The sequence below is a fragment of the Falco naumanni genome, chromosome 3, assembly GCF_017639655.2.
Source record: "Falco naumanni isolate bFalNau1 chromosome 3, bFalNau1.pat, whole genome shotgun sequence".
Taxonomy (NCBI): domain Eukaryota; kingdom Metazoa; phylum Chordata; class Aves; order Falconiformes; family Falconidae; genus Falco; species Falco naumanni.
Window position 1 is genome coordinate 117,580,458 of NC_054056.1, and position 23,965 is coordinate 117,604,422.

At 47.6% G+C, this 23,965-nt stretch overlaps 1 protein-coding gene across 1 annotated transcript in view; it reads left to right on the forward strand.

Moving 5' to 3' along the window:
- The first annotated feature begins 17,348 nt into the window (after positions 1–17,348).
- Positions 17,349–23,965, forward strand: part of KCNK9 (potassium two pore domain channel subfamily K member 9) — an 84,689-nt gene continuing 78,072 nt past the window's right edge. Inside the window, exon 1 of the mRNA XM_040587378.1 lies at positions 17,349–18,211. Coding sequence (XP_040443312.1) covers positions 17,626–18,211 — 586 coding nt within the window. The 5' untranslated portion in view covers positions 17,349–17,625. The remainder of the gene's footprint in view (positions 18,212–23,965) is intronic.

Below are 23,965 nucleotides of genomic sequence, written 5' to 3' on the forward strand. Positions count from 1 at the left end.
GGAGATTGCTTACAGTGATTTGCTTGCAGCGTTTGCAAATATAATGATTTGCTCATTTGTTGAGTGACAGTTAATACAGTAGCCTGGCTAATATATTAGCCTTCCTTCCTCCAAGCTGTGAGGTAAGGTAACATTAATGGAGTATAGGGAACAGACAGAGTTGGGAGAGTAATTTGCCATCAATAATTTCTGTGATAAATATTACCTTTCTTTTTTTCTTCTGTTCACAAACTGTCCATGAATAGGCTACGATTGTAATTATGTGCCGAACAATTTCTGCCACTGTGTTTCCATCTATCATGAACTTTTTTAATGAATTTATGATTGACAAAGGTCAAGCAGCTTTGACTACACACATATGTTACACGGATTGTTTCTTCTCCATCACTGGATGGCAGGAAATTGCAGAGTGAAGCCTTCTAGAAAACTGGCTGTAAAAACAAATTCTGAGACTGCCTGCTGACTGATTCAGTTAAATTTTGCTGTTCTTTTAAGCTTTTCAAAGCACATTTCATGTTCCCTTCCAAAAGATGTCGTTCATAAAGAATCTGGTAGCTCTTCAACTCAAAAGCTGAAGGCAACCCATGAGTTCAAGCACAGAAGCTTCCAGTTCCATCTTTCATGCCATTTAAAATGAATAGTATTGCTCTTTGCCTAAGCACTAGGGACAATAACATTTTCTTACAAATATATTTCAGAAGCAGGGTTTACTATAGATTGGAAAGTACCTCTGGAGGTCCCTAGCTTAACCTTCTGCTCAAAGCAAGGGTATTTTCAAAGCTGGATCAGTTTGTTTGAGGTCCCCTTCAGCTGAGTTTAACGTACCTAAGGATGGAGATGCCACAGCCTCTCTGGGTAACCTGTTCCAGTGCTTAGTTATTCTTCTTGTGAAAAATGTTTCCTTACAAATAACTGCAATTTCCCTCACTACAACCTGTGTCCATTGCTTCTTGTCTTTTCTCTGTGCATCTCTGAGAAGAATCTTGTTCCATTGTTTCGTAAGCACCCACTAGGGGTTGATGAAGTTCTCAGCTTTAAAAAGGGCAAATATGAAACACTGGAAACAATATTTGGATGTATAAGGTGATGTCCAAAGGTGAACTACTTATAGAATTAATAATTGGGATATTACCCAGCTTCTAATGTCACAGTTCATCAGCACAGATGTCATTGAGATAAGACACATGAAAGCGTAAGAATAAACAATGGCATATTTAATAAATACTATAGTTTCTATGTCTGTAGTGTTTCTTACTAGCTCCTTCTCCCCTCCAAAACACCCAGCACCCAGCCCAACTGCCACTTTTGTGTGTGCAGGCAGTATTGACATAAACTGTCTCAAATATGCATAACTTCCTGCAATCTGGCAACACTTTCGTGGCATTAAAAGATTCCCATATAGCACACCACAGGAAGGGAAGAAAACCCCACCACGTCCCATTGAAACTGCAGTGTATTTGATCTGTGGGAAGTAAATCCGCTCCATAGGCCACACTATAAGCAATATAATAGCAGGATAAATTCAGAGTGCTTTACACCAGTCATCGTAATGATTGTAATTGCCAGGGAGGATCTTTCAGATGAGATTAGCATAGACATTGGGGATACACACTTACAGTATTATGGCCTTTAGTGGTACCAGTGGAGTGGTGCACACTGCCTGCTGGCTGGTGTTGGAGCCTTGAGGGACAAGGTTTGCTAATGCAGGTTTAGGGCGTATGGGTGGTGGTTTTCCATCCCCCTGAAGGCAGTATGAACACCAAGTTCAGCAGTCTGAGGGGCTTCTCAGCTCACTGTCCCAGCTCTCCTTTCCCACACTGGGACCAGCAAGACCCCAGTATGGCTATTAATATTCAGATTTATCTGTGTAAAATTAACTTTACTCTTTATGGGGCACATTTAGAAAAGGATACCAAAGCCCTCAGAAAGCACACTTGGTTCAGTTGTTGTTATCAGTACCAAGTCGTTAATTTCTGAAAAGGAAAAGAATATACCAGTATCAAGTCATTCATTTTTACAAAAGCAAAGAAGAAAACAACTGTTAAATACCAAAGCTCTTATTCTCCTGTGTACACTAACCTAGCCCTTCAAGGAAATTCTTGGCACACGTGTGTCACTAGTCAGACCCATTCTCATTACAGTACAGCTGTTTTAGTGCCTTTCCATAACCCTCACGGATCTCTCCCGGGCACTGAGTCAATACAGTCATTTTAAATGAACTGCTCTATCCAGGTCTCATATTTGGAGACTTGTGATAGGTCTCATGGGGGAAAAGGAGATCACGGGCAGAGCAGTGCTGCATGCTGGCTATTCATGGACCGTGGGATGTCTATTGAGAACTTTGAGTCTGTTTTAACCAACAGCATGAGCACACAAAGGGCCACCACTAGGACAAGGAGGGTATGAAAAGTAGGTTAAAGCAATCTTGATGCATGCCAGATGGCTGTTGTGCTGAATTCAGACATCTGGAACAGAAGCTAAGACAACCTGTGTGATATTGTTGAGTGGAGGCACTGGAATACTTGGTCCCAGGTACTTAAACTACAGCAACCGGTGTAAAACATTGTTTTCCAGCTCAGTGGTGTAAAATTATTTCAGTTACATTCAGAACTAACTGGTAGCTGTTCCAGCTGATACTGACACATGTTAAGTGCTGGGTACCTTCATTACACTGTATGCTGATGTTAAATTATACTAAAAGAGGGGTTCTGTTAGCAGTCTGGCCATTGACTTTAATGAAATAGCTAATTTGATCATTTTAATTATGAGTTGAGGCAAAGCAAGAACATAAATGTTAAAATATCATTTCATGCCAGCAGAGAGAAAAGTTGACATTTACCTAAACCAAGGACTAGATTGCTGAGAATGAAGGAGAGATAATGAGGAAGTGCAAAGGAAAATAGGAATGAAAAGGTGAGACAATCTGAAAGCTGACAATACACTAGAAGGACATGACCTAGAGCCAGAGATGGATGGAAAAGCCTTCAGGCTTGGAGATGAGAAGTTTTCTGAAAAGGTTTCATGTGCTTCTTTAGTTAGAGATGAAGAGTCTTGGTGCTGGGAAATGGAGCCTCTATCTCCTGCAGTTCTGAAACAAAGTATCGGATATCACACACACCCCCCCCCCCCCCCCCCAATATCTCTGGATTCTCTTCTGAATGGAATTATTTCTGCATTTGTAAAGTTAAATTTGATCAGATTCACACAGGAAGGGAAGCAGGCACATGGCCTTTTTTTTTTTTTTTTTTTTTTTTTTTTAATTAATAAAACAATATTTTCATTGTGAGAGCCTAACAACTGTAACAGGCAAACAACAATGTTAACCTAAAAACAGGTTTCTAAGAAAGAAAAATGGGACTACACAATCCCTTTGCTACCAGAAGCAGAGCAGAATTACCAAAGCACTACAACTGCAAAGCATTCTGGCACCAAAGTACCTCCTCGTACACAAGCTGATTTCTTCTTTTGCTTTAGCCATTGGTTAGGTGCATGGACTTCACATTTAAATTCCCTAAGTGAACTCGTGATGCTGCAGTTTTACCATTGGTGTCACTGGGGGGCCAAAATGCTGGTACACAGTCTTGAAAAGGGGGTGTAAGAATATTTTTCTTTGGCTTTGCAGGGATGTTAGTCACTCACTTGTTCGGTGCTCATTTAGCACTTGGACGAGCATGGTGCTATGGGAAGGCTGGCTGTGTTTGATGGTTGATCAACTCCTGCTTTATGTACCTCATGCTAGAGCCAGATTTTCCAAGCTTTTTTTTTTTTTTTTTTAATAATTTTTGCCTTTATCAAGAAGATCTATGACCTGAATAACTGCAGTGAGATGTGTCAATACCTTTCCTAAAAGCTGGGAGGTCAAAATCACCTTAAGAGCTGGGGTCTGGTACTGTCATTCCCTAGGCAGACTTTACACGGATCTGGGAAAGTTGCTGTTAATCAGGATCTTCACCAGGAGTTCCTGAATGGTATCTGATGGAAATACAGAGCCAGCAGAAAGTTTCTTCATAAGTAATTTCTCATGAGAACATGTTTCCTCACAAAGGAAATTGCCTATTTCTAGTAAATTTAGTAGCAATACTGTAAAAAGAGAATCCTTGCCTCACATTAAAATTTTTTGTTCTTACCAATCCGGTAGAGAGAAATTCCCTAAGATCTTACAGTCTAGAAGACTGCTTTGATCTTATATTAAAGATATATAATATCTGACAATTTTAGTGGTTTACTGTCTGTGTAATTGGATGCAGTGAATGGATTGGGCCAGATTCTCAGCAGGTGTAAAATGACATTGTTGGCAGCTCTGAAGCTATGCTTTTTCTCCAATTCCTGTCAGCTAAAGATTTCAGTATGGATTTGAGATTATCGTGGAGTGGTTTGCAATCTCCTTTGTGTGGGCCTGGCCAGGGAGCAGTCCCAGGGAATGCTGGTCCCCACAGGTACTAGACAGAGGTACAGGGGGAGGCAGCTTTGGCTCCTGCTTACAGCCTTTGTGTCCGCGCCTCTTTTGATTGAGGTTTCTGATCTGCCCAGATTTCCTGCGTGCCCCTGGTCAATGCTGTAATTTCTCTAAGATGCAGTTCTCTGTTAGATGAGGATAGTAATTCAGCACTGAATTTCTCCTCATTCAAGTGATGCAAGGAGAAATACATTAATGCAAGGCGTTTGGGTAATAGAGTAATAGTGGCTATGAGCATCCCAAATACCTGGGTCTAGTCCTGCAGAGGGATGCATTCTTGTATTTATATGGAGATAAGAGCCACGTTTTTCTATCTGCTACCAAACGATTCGATGTTCTGTGTTGAAAAAAACACAAGACAGGGAAATAAATATCCTAACTGCAGTTCCAGAGAAGAATCGCATGGAAATACAGAATGGAAAATTGGAAAGTGCCGTTTTAACTTCTGTTGTCATTTGCTCTGCTAAGCTATGGGAAGGCTTTGAAAACTAGAAGTGATGTTTTGTGGCTCCTGCTCTTCCTCTGTAATCATCCCCTCTCTTTTCTTCTAAAGTATCATGACAGCGTGACAGTTAATAGTGATCTTCCACAGAATTAAATGCTCCCTGCCTCCTCAGGTCCCTCAGATCTAGCTCCAGGTCAGGCTCCTGCCCCATTCCTTAACCACACAAGTTGTGCTAGGATGGATTTAATGACATATTCATACTGGATGCTTTGGGCTAAATCCTAAATGCCTTTTCCTTCATTCTCAGTCTCTGCTCATGAAAACTCTCAGTGAAACCAGCCATTTCCACCAAATCCCAGATTTTGATTTACTAGACCTCAAGACACAGAGACTCAAGCACCTGCCCTGAGTGAGGTTTGGGTATGGCATCAGGTTATAGGTTCTTCTTCCCATATGTGAAGAAACTGAGGCCCAGAGGAGGGCAGAGTTGCACCATGCCATACAGTCACCCCACGCATAGCCATAAACACAGACATATAGTGGAATTCCACGAAGGGCGCCTGGCGCTTTTGGCTTGTGTCATGGCAGAAGTGATTTTTACTGAGGACTTGCGTAGCTGGTGGCATTGGGGTCAGCAGGCAAACTGAATCCAGGAGAGTGAGAAGCATGGAAACAGGCATGGAGTCAGGAGAGGAAGAGCAAGATAAACAGAGCACGAGGGCCAGAGTAACTGCAAGGTGGGAGTAGAAGTTGGACGATGGCGGAGGATGTGATAACAGATGAGGATGCTATAAGAAGCCTCAACTATTAGTAGTATATCTGTTTCACTTAGCAGTGTGCTGGAAAGTGTGATGAATTCAGTTTTGTGTAGCTTGTGGAAAGGCAGCTCTACATATATTCGAAATGCAGGAGGTGCCACAATCTGCACTGGCTCTCAGGCCCTGTTTTATCTTGCACACCTGACATTCACTGTTGAAGGAAGCCTGCAGCAGGAAATGGAGTGCGGCTTATTTCACAACGTTTATATGAAAAACATTCAATTGCATGCCCTGCTGTTCATACAGTTGCTAAGAGGATGAGATTGATAGTAAGTGGTCTTACGAAGCTATCAAGCAGCTTCATATTCAGGGCTCAAATTTCTGCCTTTTCAATCTGCCCAAAGCAGGCCTTTTCAGGACTTTCCAATCTGCCCATCTTTTCAGTCTGCCAGAAATTATCATCCTTGCCAAGACATGATGTTAAAGGAAAACCAAAATGTCCCGGCCTCCTCCTTCCCCATCTCCTTTGCCTGACTCAGCAGGCCAGAAACACCATTTGCCATTTTCTCATAGACTTTTGACCTGTAACTGTTGTTTATTATTTCATGTGGCTTTAGAGTAGGTTCAGCGAGGAAGAGCTCAGTGGTGCCCTGAGCACACATGCTGTCGAACCAGGGCCAGCTCCAGTCACACTACTTGGCCAGCGCTAACCGCAAGCTTTTTGCTGGCCGAACGACATTGCCCAGGGGTGTAAGGAGGTGTGAACCGTGACTGTCTAGCTAGGCTGGCACCAAGTCCTAAGAGCAGTGCGGTTATACGGCAAAAGCTGTGTGCTGCAATCAGACAGCTTGCTTTGCTGGTGGGGAAACGCTACTAAGCTTATGCAAAGCTCTGCTTTGCAGGCAGGCATCTGTGGATACTTGCAAAGATGCTTTGCCACAATAGTTTAGCATTAAGGAAGTGCATTTACTGTGGATATAAAATAATCCTGAGGAAAGACTATTTAAATGGCAATTTTACTTCCTGAACAGTGTGTGTGTCCTAAGCAGTCTTTTCAGGAGAATGGCAGGAAGGGTTCTTGGGGAGGTGCATTAGGATTAATGCCCCTCATCTATCAGCACACGCAAGGATTCTCCAGCTGCACTCAGGGAAGCTGGGATCATAAAACTGAGGAGCTGGTGGAGCTCTTGCTCTTTTTTTTTTTTCTCACAACATCAGCTTGACATGCAAGCATAGGCAAAAGTCTGCAGTGTTACGTCCATGCAAGAAAAAAGCCTTAGCAAGAGATTGCTCAGAAATCTTCAAGGCACGATGCCTGTTGGAAGCACAGTTCGGGTCTGAGAGCCCAGTTTGTTCTGCTGGTAAGCGCTAACTTCACTGAACAGAATGTGCCTTTCCCAAGAATCTCCTAGATTTTTAATCCTTCATGAAAGACTACCTGCCCCCCTGGGGAAACTAAAATGTGGGTGCTATCTGTTCCCTCCTTTAGTTTGTTGCTTTCAAGAAAAAATGCCAAGAGGATTCAGCCAGAGTCTCCAGACAGCTGAAAAAGCTGCAGACACAGCTGAAGTGGACATTGATAAACATTTCCTGTAGTTCTGACTGCAATCTTTTTCTGCCCAGTGCCAAGTGGATGATTGCACCAACCATCTCTCTCCTAGCTCCACATCCTCAGCTCCTAATTTCTCTGTCTACTTCCTTACTCAGTCCCCCACACCTTCTTTCCAGTCTGATTTTTCCCACCATCTAGGTTAGATCCCCTGCATGACAACCATCACTGTCATACTCTTCACCTTCTTCTTTCATTCTGCCCCTATCGCTGATCTTTTCTGTCTCGCACATGTGCATTGTGAGCCATCAGTAGCAGCCATCCCTAGTCTTTGCTGGCCCTTCAAGATGGCCTTACTAATAACAGTGAGCAGCTGAGAATGTCTAAACTTATTAGTAAGCATGGTTTTTCAATTTCTACCTCAGCGACTTAAATGGAGTGTAGATTGTTAAGCAAAGCCACGGGTCTCAGGGTGATGCAGGTATAAAGGCAGCAGCACCATGATGACGCCAAGTCATAATTTTTGGTAGCCAAGAGAGACAAAACCCACAGACATTCTCAGTCTGTTGAGGTATTATTATAAGCTTACTCAGGAAGACTGGCCTGTACTGAGCAACCACAAGGAAGAAATGCTGTCCCAAGGCACTGCTGTATGATAGTTAGGATACAGCAACCTGCATTTGGTTTATGCTCTGCCACTAATTCATTTGTTGGGCTTGTAACCATATAACAGTGCTGTGCTTCAGAGCAACCATCTGCAAACTGAGTATAGTACTTACTGAATCACAGGCATGTTGTGAGGCTTCATCAATCAATTGTGGTTTTAAAAGGACTCTCAACTCCTGGCCCAAAAGTGTAAATCATCGTAATTTATGTCCTTGTTAGAATTTTTTTATACAAGTCTTTGCCCTATTCTTTTCTCATAACAAATGTACACCAGGTCAATTCTCAGTGGGTTACTCCTGATTTAAATGCGTGTAAGAGAGCTGAGAATCAAATCCCTTGTCTTCAGCCAGAAGGCTCTTACACACTCTCGAAAATGGAAGCTATTTAAAAGCTTTATTTGACTTCAACAGCAGGAAAATGTGCACCTCACTTTCCTCAGCATCAATCCTTTTTAAAGCATATTGTGTATTTACAGGCTGTCTTGACCACGGAAATTGGTTTTAAAGCTGGGCAGTTATTAGTGGTTCATTTTCCCTCCCTCCTCCAGTTTCAAACTAAGTGATAATATGAGATGGTAGGAAATTCCTTCTACGAGATGGTACTGCCTTTGCCCTGACTCTCTGAGTTTCTCAGGAAAGGTTTTCACTAGAGTATATATCCTGCTTGATCTGTACAAGTAAAACTATAATCTTCCTTTCAAAGGAATAGTTTAGTCTTGTGTGTATATACAGGTTGGAATTTATTTTGGAAAATAGCTGTAAGAGGCTCTGGCACAGCTAAATGTAATTAAATTAGCTGAGATTTAAGCTACTGTTATGGTCTTACTTCCATTTCAATGCAGTCAGATACAATAATAACAAAATTTAGCATCAAGTTCTTAATTGCTAGTTAGTCCAACCACTGCCTGATTTTGGTGAGACAAAGCTGACACTTCCAGCATGTCTGTGGAGAGGAAGGAAGATGCTGCTCTTTCACTTGCTCTGCAAGATTGGCTTCCTTGGCCCTAGTGTGTCCTAGGCAGAGTCCCAAGTTGCACCCACAACTGGAATATTCAGGGATTAGACTGGAGTATGCAGGCCTTGAACTATGGAGACAGGTTTGCAGGAGATGCAAGTGGTAGCAGTGGGGACATGCCACGGGATGTCTGTCTTCGTTTGTGAAAAGATCTAGGCTAAGGCTGCAGCTGGCTACCCCACCTGGCACAGGCTTTCTCTATGGTTTTGGTAAATCTCTCTGTTCCCTGCCTGAAAAATGGTATATGCAGGAGGAAAATGTTGGTTGGAAAAAGTTTTTCCATTACTGGGAGGCAGTCAGGTCATAAATGATGGGACTAGAGGCCAGAGAAAATATGTTAGCACAAAATGCACTCTGAAAATTACAGAGGTATCTGAAGGGTGAGTGTATTCATGTATCCTCAAACAGGAAAAAAATAGGAGGAGGTGTGGAAGAGCCCACTCAATCTCTACCAAATAAAAAGGATGTGTATACATCAACCATTTATTCAAAGGAGATAAAAGCTAGGTCCTGCTGCTCAAGCAGTCAACACAGAGAAGGAACGTAAATCAGCACATTTTATTCAGCCTTATTTTAAATATTCCAAGCAACGTGGAGTATTTTCTTCTGGACAGAACAACTCCACAGCAAATATTCATGATAGCTGCTATTTTTCCATTACAGTGGCATTCCATGGGTAACAGTTGTAACTTACTGCACTAGCCAGCAAGCCCCCTAAAGCAATCAAGTTCCTTCTTCACTGATGATTTTAGCAAAATGCACACTTCTACAAATTCATTCAGAAGTTGTTACATTAAAATATAGCACCCGTTGCTACAGAAAGATGTCTCTTCCAGAGAGAGACCCGCTCTGCATCTTTGCAGCTCAGTTACCTTTGGTGATGATGGAGAAGGGTGTGCCAGTACAGGGCTCTTCCTTTCTACTTTGCCAGGGTTCTCCGTAGAGACTTATTCTTATTCAGTAGCAGTTTTAGTACGTAAGGTAGTCATCTAAAGTATGCATCAAATATTACATTGAGGCATCAGCTGCAGTAAATGCAAAAGTGACAGTCACCCTGTGAGCATTTGGTAATCTACAAATAGATCTGGAAGTCACATCGGCTCAGGAAACTTAGGCGGAGACAATTCAGTGAAAAAGCATCAAAAATCAACACCTTTGCTGTATTAATTTCTCCAAGGCAGCTTGTTCCTTTATAGTGTGCCTACAAGACGTGCATACATTACTGTCACTGACTGATGCTGTCCCCTTAGCTGCTCATGTTTAATGAAAGATTTGTGCCTATATATAAATTCTGTGTTTGAGTGAAACATCTTCCAAATCCTCACAGCAGTTCTGGAAGAGACCTTTGGCTTGTATACTGAGAAGTGAACTCACCCTTTCTTCCATGCACAAGCTCTGCAGAATAAAAATGATACATGAATATAAAAATAGAACAGAAGAGACTATTTTGGTTGGACCAGATGCTCACATTCCTGCCACCTAGGTGGATTTAATATTAGTGAATTCCCTGAAAAAAGAAATTTAAGTGTGGGAAAAATATGAAGTGTAGGTCTGATTCTGGTTTTTTTTTCTCCCACATGTGAATTTGCTTCACGCAAGCACCCTCTCCCTAAGTCAATAAGACTTTTCATGCATGTTTTCTGTCACTGCTGATTACTTTCAAGAGGGCTGTCATGTTGCAGGCACAGGGGGGATGGAGGCAAGAATTAAAGCACCAGCCCGCTGTTCTACCTTCTTCTGCATAAACACTGCTTGAGGAAGGCAACGCTGTTGAATCATTTGAGACACGCCTGAGTGTATCCAATAGAGGTAGCATTCCTTTGAACATCAAGGGGAAAAGGTACAAAGAATAAAATCAGAGCTGCACGGGGAAGGTTCCCTCCTCCATCATTTTCCCGGAGCTACAGCTCTACGGACACAGGTGTATTCACCTGGTAACCTGAGCTCGGTTTCCTCCCGCAGTCAGCCAAAGAAGTCCATGGTCCACAAACACTTCAGTGACTGTGCAAATGCACACAGCTGGCGGAAGCAAAGGACATGAAGACAGCTTATGAAGCTGACGGGAAGTTTCACTCCTTACAATCCAGTCTCTAATAATTGTCACAATAATCTTTGTGTTCTTGATAACAGCCTGATGCAAAGGCCACCAGAGCTGATAGATACCGCAATGATAGGCTTTGAGTCAGGCATTGCATTTTTAAACTGAGCCACTTCCCACTTCTTAGAATTACAACATTCACCTTGGTGCTGTGGCTGCATTGTGGACAGTCTTTATTCATCGTCAGATCATTTAATAAATGAGTTTTGCAGACTTAAAAGGAAGAATTTTTATGGGGGATCTCTGGTGAGCTATTCATAATCACTGAAATTGCAATGTTTTTCTTACGCATTGCCAATCTCGCCAGGTGTTGGAATTGCTACAAATCTGAAGCAGTCCTTTCATGTAAACAGCATGGCAACAACCACTCCTTGTGTGTGACCACCTTCCACGAATAATTGCCTATTGTCACGCAAAAGAACATCCACAGCAAATTTCAACACCCATCAAGTGTCAATACGTATCTCCTGCTTCCTTAGGGCATACAGCCCTGGAGAGGACAATGCCTTGTATGGTACTTTTATTGTAGGAATTCAAAGAAACACCCAAAAGGGCCAAAAACAATTTATAGGGCAAAGTGAGCCAGGGCTATGCCTCTGCCTTACTTGCCTGTACCCACAGAGCTTCGTACTGTTACTGCTATGGCAGGAAGCTGGTAAAGCCACACAGAGCTGTGACATTACACCCCCGCATGGGGGACAGGGGCTACCTTCTTGAACTTCGAAGTCTCTACCAAACCATGAGTGGCACAGAGGAATTGCAGAATTTGCTCTCTCTTCCAGTGCAGGGGCTGGGGACCACCAAAGGAAGCCTGGTGTGAACAAATAAAAGGCAGTGCTCTTCTTGCTTTGCATAATGGATCTGCTGAACTTCTTCGGGGAGGAGGAGAGGTTTTGCTGAGGATGCAAAAATTTTTGCTGGATTCAGGAAGAGAGGACAAGTTATTGGGAGAAAGATCTGTCATGGGTCACCAAAAGCAATTAACGGAGGCTCAGAAAATCCTCTGAATTAAAACAGTCTGAAGTTGGGAGAGTATTTAAGGAATTGCAAAAGAATCACACATACTTGTTTTGTATGCATTTCTCCCTCATGTCTGCTATAGCCTCTGTGGAGGAGAGATTTCTGGGCTAAATGAACTTTGGCCTTGAACCAGAATTGCTGTTCTGATCATCTTCATGCCATTTTTTCAAGAGAAGGATAATGGTTTCTTGATAACCTGTACAGAAAAATAAATAGGTTAGCTCTTTTTCTTTCTAGTTTTGATCACGTTTCTCATTTGGATTTCTGGGTTTTTTCCTTATCTGGTTTGTTGCGACTCCTGTGGTTCAGCTGGTAGGTGGCTCATGGATTGGCAGCCCCTTCTTGCACAGAGAGAGACACTAAATCTCTGTGAAGAAGCATCTCTGACAGTTCAACTAGAGAGGTCCACAAACGCAACCCAGAAGCCAGTTGCCTCGCAGCTAGCTCATGCCTGCGTTGCAGAGTGAACTCAAGGTAAAACTGGAAAGCTGCTATAACATAACAGCACCCATACACTCTTATCTTGAATGTGTGAGACTTCTAACTCCCATTGGCTTTTTGTGGAGAGAGTAGGTGAAACACTAGGTTAGCACTCCTGCCAGGGCAACCCCTACACAGCTCAAGGCTATCTTCCAGCCTGCTTGTTCTCCCTCAAGTTAGACTGAACTGAGAGGAACTAAGATATGTGTGATGCTTGCAGTTAACCTTCCTTTTCATGACTAAACAAGGTTTGGTCCTTTAGTAGCTCTGTCTACAACAGAATAGAAGAGGTTGTGGGGTTTTTTTACCTTATGGAGAAAACTTTAGGCCAGGAAAGATCTTTTTAGCCACTTCCATCTATATGAAGGAAAGAAAAGCTCTTCACTCATCCCTTACCCCTCCAATCCTTTCCATGCCAGCTTTACAGAGATATTTTCTAGATTCTTCACCTTTATTGTTTCTTTTTCTTTCCATCATGCCATATGCCCCAGGTCCCAATCCTGCACTCAGGCTGACAAGAAACTTTCTGTTCCTGGGTATATGTGTCTCTGCCTCTCACCTGGGTGATGCCAGCTCAGCCCGGTGCTCCAGCAGAGCCTGTGAGCTGAGCCACAGACCATCCCGTCCAACATCAATCCTTCTCCATGAAGTTTTCCTGACTACTCTGCTGTAGATGGAAGGATTGAAGGACACTTCCCTTTGGATGTTATTTGCTCTGTGGTTCAAATACGGACTTCTGCTGGTGAGTCTGGTTGAGCAAAGACTGGTCCTCAGAGAGGTGGAGACTCTCTTGGCAACAAGGTTAGGAAAAAAAGAAGAAAATCCCAAGTTCTTGTAGACGTAAATAGATGTTTAAAAAATTACTGTGTCTTTTCCTCAAAGCAATGTTGAAATATTTGCAAGTACACAGAACTACAAATATTTCCCATTCCACAACCCCAGCAAAATGCTAATACTCAGATATTTTCCCAGAAAACACTACACCAATCCGCAGCTTGACACTGCAGACTGACCACTGGAAGGCTGCAAGCTCCTGGCTGTGCCTGTACCCTCCATGACTGTCATGCCACTCACTGGACTGAAGTCCCATGGAGACCTCATCCCTTCCCAGCTGCCCACAGGCTCTGCTTTGACCCCACGCTAACCAACGCTTGCCAGCTAAAGGTTAATTACTACAGGGGACATTTCCATCCCAGCTGTTGCCTGCAGGTTGCAATCCGTGCCTGAGTGCTATTTTTAGACCAGCTCCTTCGTTGCTATTGATCCCAGTCACCCTCTGTTAATTAGATACACACAACACACACAGCATTTGCAACTCATTTATCAATTCTGTTCAGCACCTCCCTCCCCTGAGATGTAATTTGGAGCCCTCCTTGAATCATGCTATTGATCTTTCCCAGCAACTTTGCTATAGGATTCTCTGTGTTGCAAACTATTTATAGATTCTTCTTTTTCTTCTGCTCTCCCTTGGGGAATCAGAAATGGGCAATGGTAATCAGACTTCTATTTTTAAGGAGCTGATCGAAACCAGATATTTCCTTTTTTCTCCTTCTTTCCCCTCCTTCCCCCTGTTGCTGTTATGTACAGGCTTCCTTTGGCAGGCAGGACTTTCTGCTCCATGCAGTGCTCTAACGATTCTGGTAATGCTCAGGTGATGCGATGCAGAATTTGCCCTGGGTGAAATCCTGTTTGTTGAAGTTAATGAAATGAATTTCTCCACCTCCCTGCGTCCAAGAGTTTCACAAAGGGCTTTATGACCTGTTCTGTCTGCTTAACCTAAGGCACACCTTTCAGAGAGCTTCAGTCTCGGCGAAGCTGCCCTCTCAGCCTTCTTGATCCATTTGCAAGGCACCGGGTTCCCATTGCCCCCTCGTATCTCAGGAAGGGCATCCAAAGGCCTTAGACAACTTGCAGTCAGGAGGGTGAGTTGCTTTTAGGGATGAAGGATGACAGTAACGAGCCCTGGGGTTCCAGTATTGCAGAAAGATCTAAAATGAGGGGACGTCACCTGAGGCTCAGAGAAGGCAGAGGCAGCCCAGTTGAAAATCTCAGCTCTAAGAGAGGAGGAGGCCTACAGTTAGCACGGGCCAGGTGACAGCATAAGGGACAGCCTGGTGTCAGGGCATACATGAAAGCAGCCCCAGGCTCCTGCAGGAACACCTGCTGCCAAAAATCTGGTGGTGGAGCAGGAGAGAGGTGTGCCTGGAGGAGCTGGGCAGGATGCGGTGAGGGTCCTGGCCTGAAGCCTTGGGCTGACAAGAGCCAGGAGCTGCTGAGGGGATCGTGGTCCCCCCAGCAGGCTGGTGGCTCAGGAGACACAGGGCTGGGCTGCAGGGAGCAGGGCTGGCTCCTCCGAGCCATGGGGAACATGGCCCTGTGTTGTGCGTGTTGTGTGTGCACATCAGTGTGCATGCCTGTGCTTGGGGAAGGGCGGTGGTCGGGGAGGGGGCTGTGGGGTGGGGGTGGGGTGGGGAGGACTGTGGGGTAGTTGTGCAGTAGGTGTGCGGCTGCGTGTTTCGTGGCGGGCTTTGGGGGGTGTGATGCTGTGGTGTGTTTGGCTGGGGACCATGAGGGGGCTGTGGTGTGTGGGGTTGTGTTTGGGGGGCTGTCGTGTGTGGAGGTCAGCACGTGTGTGCGGCTCTGGGAGAGGATTTGTGGCATGCAGAGCTGTGTGTGCGCGTGTGTGCGCGCACATGATGTGAAGATGTGGGGTGTGCAGCTTTGGGGTGTGTGGCAGTGGGGTGTGGCTGCGGGTGCACTTGTGTGGCTTTAGGGTGCATGTGTGGCTGTGGCGTGTGTGTGTGGCTGTGGGGGGTGTGTGGCTGTGGGGGGGGGTGTGGCTGTGATGTGTGCCTACAGGGTGTGTGTGGCTGTGGGCTGTGGCTGTGGTGTCTCTGTGGTGTGTGTGTGGCTGTGGGGCGTATGTGTGGCTGTGGGGTGTGCATCTGTGGTATGTGCCTGTGATGTGTGTGCTTATGTGGTGTGTGTGGCTGTGACGTGTGTCTGTGGTGTGTGTGTCTGTGGTGCGGGGTGTGGCTGCGGTGTGTGGCTGTGATGTGTCTGGCTGTGGGGTGCGTGTGGCTGTGGGGTATGTGCCTATAGTGCGTCTGTGCTTATGGGGTGTGTGTGCCTGTGGGGTGTATGTGGTGTGGGGTGTGTGCCTGTGGGGGGAAGTGTGTGTGTGGGGTGTGTGTGTGTGTGGTGTGTGCCTGTGTCTGGGGTGTGTGTGCCTATGGGGTGTATGCGGCTGTGGGGTGTGTGCCTGTGGGGTGTTATGTGACTGTGGGGTGTGTGGCTGTGGGGTGTATTTTGCTGTGGTGTGTGTGGCTGTGGGGGGTGTGTGGCTGTGGGGGGTGTGTGGCTGTGGGGTGTATTTCGCTGTGGGGTGTGTGGCTGCAGGGTGTGTGGCCGTGTGCGTGTGTAGGGGCCGCGGCCTGTGAAGCCGGGCTGTGGGCGGGGGGCTGCGGCCGTGCGTGAGCCCAGCTCTGCGCGGGGCGTCGGGGCCCGGGCGGGCGCAGCGCTACCTGAGCCGCAGCCCGCTCCGGCCGCTCCCTCCCTCCCCGCTGGCCCCCGCCGGCAGAGCCCGGGCGGGCCGGCGGCCGTGGGGGGAAGGGACAGGCCACCTGTCCCGGCCGGCACTCGCCGGGAGGGTTGGCACCGGCCGCGGCGGCCGCACCGGGGCTGCCCCTGAGGGAACGCCAGGAGCCCGCCCCGCCCCGCCGCCACCGCCCGGCCCCGCTCGGCGGCCGGGGCGTGGCCAAGCCCGGGGGAGGCGGGAAAGCGCCGCGCCGGGGGAGCTCCGCGGCTTCTCCCTGACAGGGCGGCGCCGACGGGGTTAACCCGCTCCCCGCAGCGGGCCGGGGCGAGCTCCCGCCTCCCGTGCCAGCGCCGGAGCGGGCACGGGGACACACGGACACACACACACTCACACACACACGCTCAGGCGCGCGCGCGCGGGCGATGGCTGAGGGGCGCGGGCTCGATTTTCCCCGAGATGATGTCAAGAGCTCGGGAGAAGGAGGAGGAGGAGGACGGTTGCTCTTTTTCTTAACGGCTTTGTTCTAAAATCATCCTAAATAAAGCAGCCCCAGCCCCAAGCGCCGGGGGAGCAGCCGTGAAAGTAGCTTTTTTTTTTTTTAGCTTTTTTTTTTTCCTTTTTCTTTTTTTTTTTTTTTCAATTTTTCTCCTCATCTCTCCCTTTGTGTCCGCCTGGGGCCGAGCCCCCTCCCCGCGCTCCCGGGCCGCTCTCTCCCCGGGGAAGCCGCGGGGTTTTTTTCTCGCTCCTCCTGGCAGCCCGCGGCCGCAGGCAGCGCCCGCCGCCGTCCCGCCCCGCCGCTGCCCCGGGCAGGTGCTCCGCGGCTGCCGGCTCGCCCGGCGGGCGCCTGCTTCGCTGCCCTCCCGCCTCCCCCGCCTGCCGGCCGGGGCGGCTCCGCGCCGCTCCTCCCGCTCGGCGCGGCTCCTGCGGGGCGCTGGCTCCCCGCCGCCAGGGCCACGCCGGCGGCTCGGCGCCCCCGCCTCCCGCCGGAGCGGCGGCGCGGCCCGCCGTGCCCGGGGATGCTGCCCCCAACTCCCCGCCCGCCGCCTGACACCGCCGCCGCCGCCGCCGCCGCCCTCGCCGCGCCGGACGCCGCTCCGCTGCTTGCGCCGCGGCCACCTGCAGCAGCCCGGCTCCCCGCCGCCCGCCTCGCACCGCGGCGGAAGGAATAGAGCGCCCAGCCCGTCCCGACCCGCCCGGCCGCCGCTCCCCCGGGCAGCCGGGGCCGGGGCGGGTCGGGCCCCCCCCGCGGGCCGCCCCCGACGGCCGGGACCCGGGCTCCCGCCGCCACCTCGCCCCCCCTGCGCGGCTCCCCCCTCCCCCCGCGGATGGGCGCGCTGCCGCCGCCCGGCCCCCCCCGGCTCCGCCGCGCCGCCTGAAGAAACTTGGGACGGCGGCGGCTTCCGCCTCCCCGCCGCGCCCCGCCCGGGCTGTGGGGGACCCTTCCCCGCGCCGCCGCGGCAACTTCGCGGGGGGACCCGCCCGCCACAGGACTCCGGCCGGGGCCGCCGGCCCCTCGGCGGGGCACCGCCCAGCGCCCCCTTCCCGCGGCGGGGACCCCCTGCCCCTGGCCTCGGTGCTGGGGAGGAGCGGGGGTGCCCTGGATGGCCCTGCGCACTGGGACGGCTTGGTTTGGGCAGGTCCTGCGCAGAGTTTCCAGGCTCCAGGGCACCTGGTCCCGGCGCTCCAGCAGCCTCCTGTGCCTCTCCTCCTCCCAGGAGCCCGAGCAGGCGGGCGGAGAGCGGCCGCCGCCGCAGCACAAGCTGCCCCGGAGCAGCGGCAGCGGCGGCGGCGGGCGCCGCCACCCCCCCCGGCAGCTGCCCCCCTGCTGCGGCTGCTGCGGCCTGTCGGATCCCCGGGCGGCCAGGGGGGGACATGGTCCCCTCACTCGCCCCTTGCTGGCGGCCATGAAGAGGCAGAACGTGCGGACCCTGTCCCTCATCATCTGCACGTTCACCTACCTGCTGGTCGGGGCTGCCGTCTTTGATGCCCTGGAGTCCGACAACGAGATGCGGGAGGAGGAGAAACTCAAAGCCGAGGAGATCCGGCTCAAGGGAAAGTACAACATCACCAGCGAGGACTACCGGCAGCTGGAGTTGGTGATCATGCAGTCTGAGCCGCACCGGGCCGGCGTCCAGTGGAAATTCGCCGGCTCTTTCTACTTTGCCATCACGGTCATCACGACCATTGGTGAGTGTCTCACCTCGGGGAGGCCCTCTGAGGTCAGGGCCGGGGCTGGGGCAAAAGCCCCCCTGGCTGGGAGAAAGGGAGAGGGGCAGGGGGCCGGTAGCATGCAAAGGGTTAAGTGCCGGTTGAATTTTTTTTGCTTCCCTCCCGCGTTATGTAATTCATTGCTCTTCATCAGCACTTGTTGGACTTGGGGTGTCCCACACCTCTTTCCCCGGAGATGGACACTTCGTCCCCTGGGTGGGACTGGAGAAGAGAGGGGCTGGCCTGGCTGGGGGGACTGGTGCTGGCCAGGGGGCCACCATCAAGCTGTGGCTTGGGTGGCAGTGAGGAGGGGGGGAAGAGGCAGGTTGACACTCTCCTGGGGTTGCCCTCAGGAACAAGGAGACCCTGTTGCCATGCTCCTCCTTGCACCTTTCCTGAAGAGACATGAAGAAAACTTAGAAGGCAGCTGGATGAGGATGGGGACGATGAGGGCATGGGAACAGGATCAGCTGGGAAAGCCCTTGATGTAGCCGAGTGTAACCCTGCTTTTGCAAACTTTGTTTTGGTGTTGGCAAGGACTGTGGTGCGTTCCCACGGCTGTGGTCCCATTGCTGGGCCTCTCCCGGGCATTCCCAACGTGTTCCTGAAGTTTTTATTGCAGCTGGAGTGTCTGATGTGCCAACAGGTCACAATCTGTGTCTCCTCTTTGTGGGCATGCGGTCTGACAGGTAAAATGATGCCCGCTGTCACATCCGTGCTGCCCAGCTTCCCAGAAACACCATTGCCCAGGATGGTCGAGGGATAGTTGGTGGACACAGCCACAGGCTGTCACTGCGTACTTCTCTGCTCCCTGCAGCTGAAGTGGAGCGTTTCATATAAAGTTTGCTTCCCTGCTGTAAAAAATAAATACCACAATAACTAGAGGCTGCAGAGTGCACACGGAACTATGCTACAACTCTGGCTTTGGCTTGATGAGCAGGTTTGTTCTTCCTGGTTTTGTATTCATTAAAGGTGGATTTACTGAGGCTGTTGGTAATGTGCTTCTCCCAGCACTTCTAGGTGTTCCCCCCCCTAACATCTAGGGAGATCCAAAAAGACCTCTGTAGCTCAGTGATTGTTTGATAGTGCTTTATATCGGACAGGACACGAAAGACTAGCTCTCTGTCTAATCCAGAAGGACTCAATCTTTTTACCATTTAGGGCTCGTTACAATAAATTTGCACATTGCCACCTGAAGATACTGACAGTTTTCAGCAGAACGTGCTGTCTGCTGCCCTTTGAGCAGCGACTACTTAGGTTTGTATTTGACTATATTATACCTGGGGCAGTAACAAATTTCCCTTGAAAGACCATCTGACAGTATAGAGCCTGTTTGCCCTCACAAAGATAAGATTTCTAAGGGGTAATTTCCTTTTCTGTTCTTAGATGTATTTATATAAAATGCATGTATTAATAGGCTACAGAATATAAAGTAGCATGTAACTTTGGCCGATGATTTAGATTTCCTGATGTTCATTACCATGTCAGAACTCTCTTTCCCCTTTTGGTCACTGATTCTCCCTTCCTTGATCTGTCTCTTGTCATTTATTTGTGCAACAGTGAATACTGGACTGTCGTACCCCTCTGGATTAGCACAGGGCTTCCATGCACATGCCTCATAGGTCCCGATACTGCTGCTAAGAGGGAGCTGCAATACTTTCTGCATTCCTAAGCTTGGTTGGTGACAAGTAGAAAAGGCTGCTTTTATGGTAGTTCCTGTTTTCTTCGTATTTTACCTAGAAACAAGTGCAACTTGCTTGTGAAGCTTTAGCGTTTTCTCCTGCAAAGAGCTGGGATTTGTTTAGGAAGCTTGGAGCAGCTCAACGTGCAGCAGATAGCGGGCATTTCTGTAGGCAGAGGCACTTTGGGATGTCAGAATTGTTTAAATTTAGAGCGTGTATAGCAATGGGGAGCCACTGGGAGAAAGAGTGATAATAAAGAATGGCACAGAAAGACAGACATTATTTAACGATTGTTCATTTAGGAAACTCAGCTCCAGGAGGATATGTGATCCGTCTTTCCAAAGTTTATTAATAGTTACTCTCTGCATCTTGCCAAACGCACTTCTATTTTGTGTATCATCTCTTTGGTACTAAAGTAGCTTCGTGGTGTTATCTGATATACTGGTAGTCTGTAAAAGCGAGCATGGAAGGTTTTTCTTTACTTTCTTATTTATCCTAAAATGATTTGGTTCACAGAGGGGACCTTCCATGTTTAAGTTCTCAGGAAAATAAGAGATTATGTTTCTTGCACAGGGCAGTGATCTAAAATGTTCATATTCATCTTTTGTGATGGTTCTTATTTTTAATCTGACTGCGCGCACGCTGTCACACACATTTCCTTCTCCCTCTGAAACCTTCCAGGCAGACTCCAAGCAGCCCATGCAGTGGCATATGCTTTGGTGAACGGGCTGTAGTCAGTAGGTGCTCCAGCAAAAGTGCATCTAACTAACCATCGCAGGGCTGATTTTTACAAGAGAGTGAATAAAAACCTTCATTGCCTGCTGTGGAGTTACAGCTACCTCCACAGCTCTTCGGAGAAGCACCACAGGAGCCAGCAGCCCGCAAAGTCTGGCAGTATGCATATGATAGGTGACTAATTTATGTGGAACTTAATTGTTCTTCTCGATTTTGCCGTGCTAGCAACGTGTCTGAAGCGATTACCTCTTCGCCGTGGTGATTCGAAATACCATGCCTGCCTTTCATTTGATCAAGGGCGCTTATCGCCTCCCGGGGAGGGAGGGGGTGTGTGTGTGTGTGTGTGTGTAGTCCGGCAGGCGGTGGGGGCGGGGCGGGCCGGGGCGGGCCGTGGTGCTGAAGGGACAGCGCCGCCCGCCGCCTCCGCGCCCCCTCCCCCGCGGCGGGAGCCTCCGCAGCGGGCTGCTGCGGGAGAGCCCGGGGGGGGTGGTGGGGGTGGTGGGGGTGGTGGTGGTGGGGGCGTGTGTGGGAACTGGAAGGTCCCCTAATCCATAGCATTTGGCTTTTATTAGAGGGCGGTAGGGGGTTGTTGCTCATTTGCCAAGCCCAGCACCAAACAAAGAAGCGAGGGCCGAGCAAGTAAATGGAAAAAGTGTTTTTTCCACTTGGGACACAACATTGTGTTCTGCTCCACAGGTGCAATGTTGGTGTTTGGATTGTTCGGGGTTTTTTTCCTTCCCCCCCCCCCCCCCCCCCCCCCAACAACAAAAAATCAACCATGGCAGGTGCTACAGCATCACTCTGCTCTTAAAAATCCATTAGCAAAAGAAAAATACCCAGCTTTCACAAAGTTTTTGCCATGTTCTAATTCTGTGAAAGTTTTAGGTGGTCAAAAAGAACTAATAAGCTGTTCTTGGCTCTCACCAGTTGCTGAGTTCATTTTGGATTGTTCTCACTTCAGAGTTACCTAGTATAATTTCCTATCCATTTCCAGTTACACAGCCGTTTCCAGTTACACAGCCAAAATGATGACAGAGTGATTTAATCAAGTTCTTCATCCAGCTACTTGTCTTCTGTGAGATACACTGTAAAATAGGTCACAGAGTTCATCAAAAGGCTGGATACCATGACTGAAAACACCAGCTTTTGAAAACAAAAGTTAACTCCTAGGATTCCTAGTAAGTTTTAATGCCCATTTCTACAGGTTTATAACAGTGAGTAAACTGCTTCTAAGTAAGCAGGTGTCAACACTGTCAAAATGTGTTATTGGTATGGATATCGCTCCATCATTTAGGCCTTAAAGGGTGATAGTCATACTTGATTTAACACCACTGAGCTCGAGTAAACACTGAATATTTCTGGAGGCTTGTGCAGAATGTAAAGAACTAAAAGCTGTTTATGTCACCCTAAAATGAACTGAAACAACAAACAGATTGAGGATTTTTATTTATTTTTTTTTTCCTGAGAAGTGACTGTAAGGGGAGCAAAATTAAGACAGTGTGTGCTCTGAATTGCTAGTCACTTTTTCTAGCTTTTAGGCCTTTGTTTTCGGATTCAAATGTACTGCAAGCAGTGACTGAACTATGCTGGTCAGCACAGATGAAATATTTTTTAAAGAATATGGTGCAATACCTGTAGTGGTGATGGAATATCAACTATTGACAGTTGTTTGGTTACAGAACAGCTAAACACTCATGAGCTGTCTGCATGCAGATGAGAAGATTGCATGCTTCTGGCAGATGTTGACCTGACAGGGATTCTGAATCTTCATTAATGAACTAAGCAAACACATGGTTAAATCCATTTCAGGACAGTAGTTAAGTCTCTATATCCCCCTCTGCATCACTTTACCCTTCCATAAAATGGGTATAAAAATACCAGGCTGGTAGTGTTGCAGTCTGTAATATGGGTTGGAAAAAGACATGTTTTCATGTGTGAATTATTTTGTCAGTATTGCTCCTTTAAGACCAGCCTCTGGTGTTTTGAGTCCTCCGCTCTTGGTTTTTGATGGATAGTAATATTTAAAGACAGTCCACTGAAAAGCTTTGAGTAGGGAATCATGACAGATGAACAATTTGCAATGGAAAGCAATAAAAGAAAAGAAGAAAACAAGACATGAAAAGAGAAAGAGAGAGAATAAAGACACCAATGCTTCGGTCACTTAACTGCTGCATTCGTGACTTGCCCAGACCATGAAGGTCATATCTCATGTAAAAAAAACCAAATGAGCACGGAGTAGATTAAAGGTACTCTAATTAATAAACTCAGGTGAAAGTAGAGTGAAAGATTTTCTGGTGATATGAATGCTTGTAGATGGTAATAAATCTATTCATTCACACCATCTGAAGCTTCAGTGAAGAATACTGGATGATCAGGACTTGCATATCTGTTGGGGGTATCTCCCAGGCAAGGATGAGGTCAGCTTCAGTGAGCCGCATGAAGATGAACTGTGCATAGGATTTTGCTCCCTTGCATTGCTAAAATATTCTACAAAACCTTTTCACACTACATTCTTTGTCTCATGGAGATTAAAAAAAAAAATAATAAAGTATCCAAAATAGTGTTCTGCTAACGCAGAGGGGACTTTGTGGCCACTTTGCTCACATGTTTATAGAAACGGTTCTTGAGTTCTTGAAAACTGGTTTTGCAATGATACCTCAAATTCCTGCCAGAGGCACATTAGCAAAAGCTTTTTAAAAATCACTGATAAGCAAGGCAAAAATACAGCTCAGACTGATGCTGAACTGCAGCTTCTCACTGTATGGCTTACTGGCAGTGCAAATGCAATATCCAGTAAAAGTCTGAAAAACAGTTTTGGGGAAGTGTCAAGAAACCTCTAACCACTCAGCTGGGTAATGGTGTCAGCAGATTTCCTTAGTGTGACCAGGCTTGAGAAATTAGTGTCTTGCAGTTTTTTAGGATTTGGTGCTTTTTCACTTCCTCCTAACTATTCATAAGTTATTTCTTTAACTAGAAGTGAGTGACATTTAGATAGGCATGAGGAAACTCTTTCCAGCTGTCAGGGTGGTTGCTTGCTGGAAGATACTGCCTAAGGAGACTGTGCAATCTCCACTGTTGGAGGGTTTTAAAAAGAGTTTAGACAAAAATCAGTCAGGAATGATTGCGTTATAGCTGGTGTTGCCTTTGGGGAGGAAGATGGACTGGTTGACCTCTTGAAGTCTTTATCAGCCATATGTTCTATGATTTTCTGAATCTTCCTTTTTCCACGTTTTGAGCTGTAATAGTTCCAGGGCTAGCTTGTTTTTTCTTGAGAAAGAAAACCAAAGATCTTTGAAATTTCATTTTCTCTGCTATA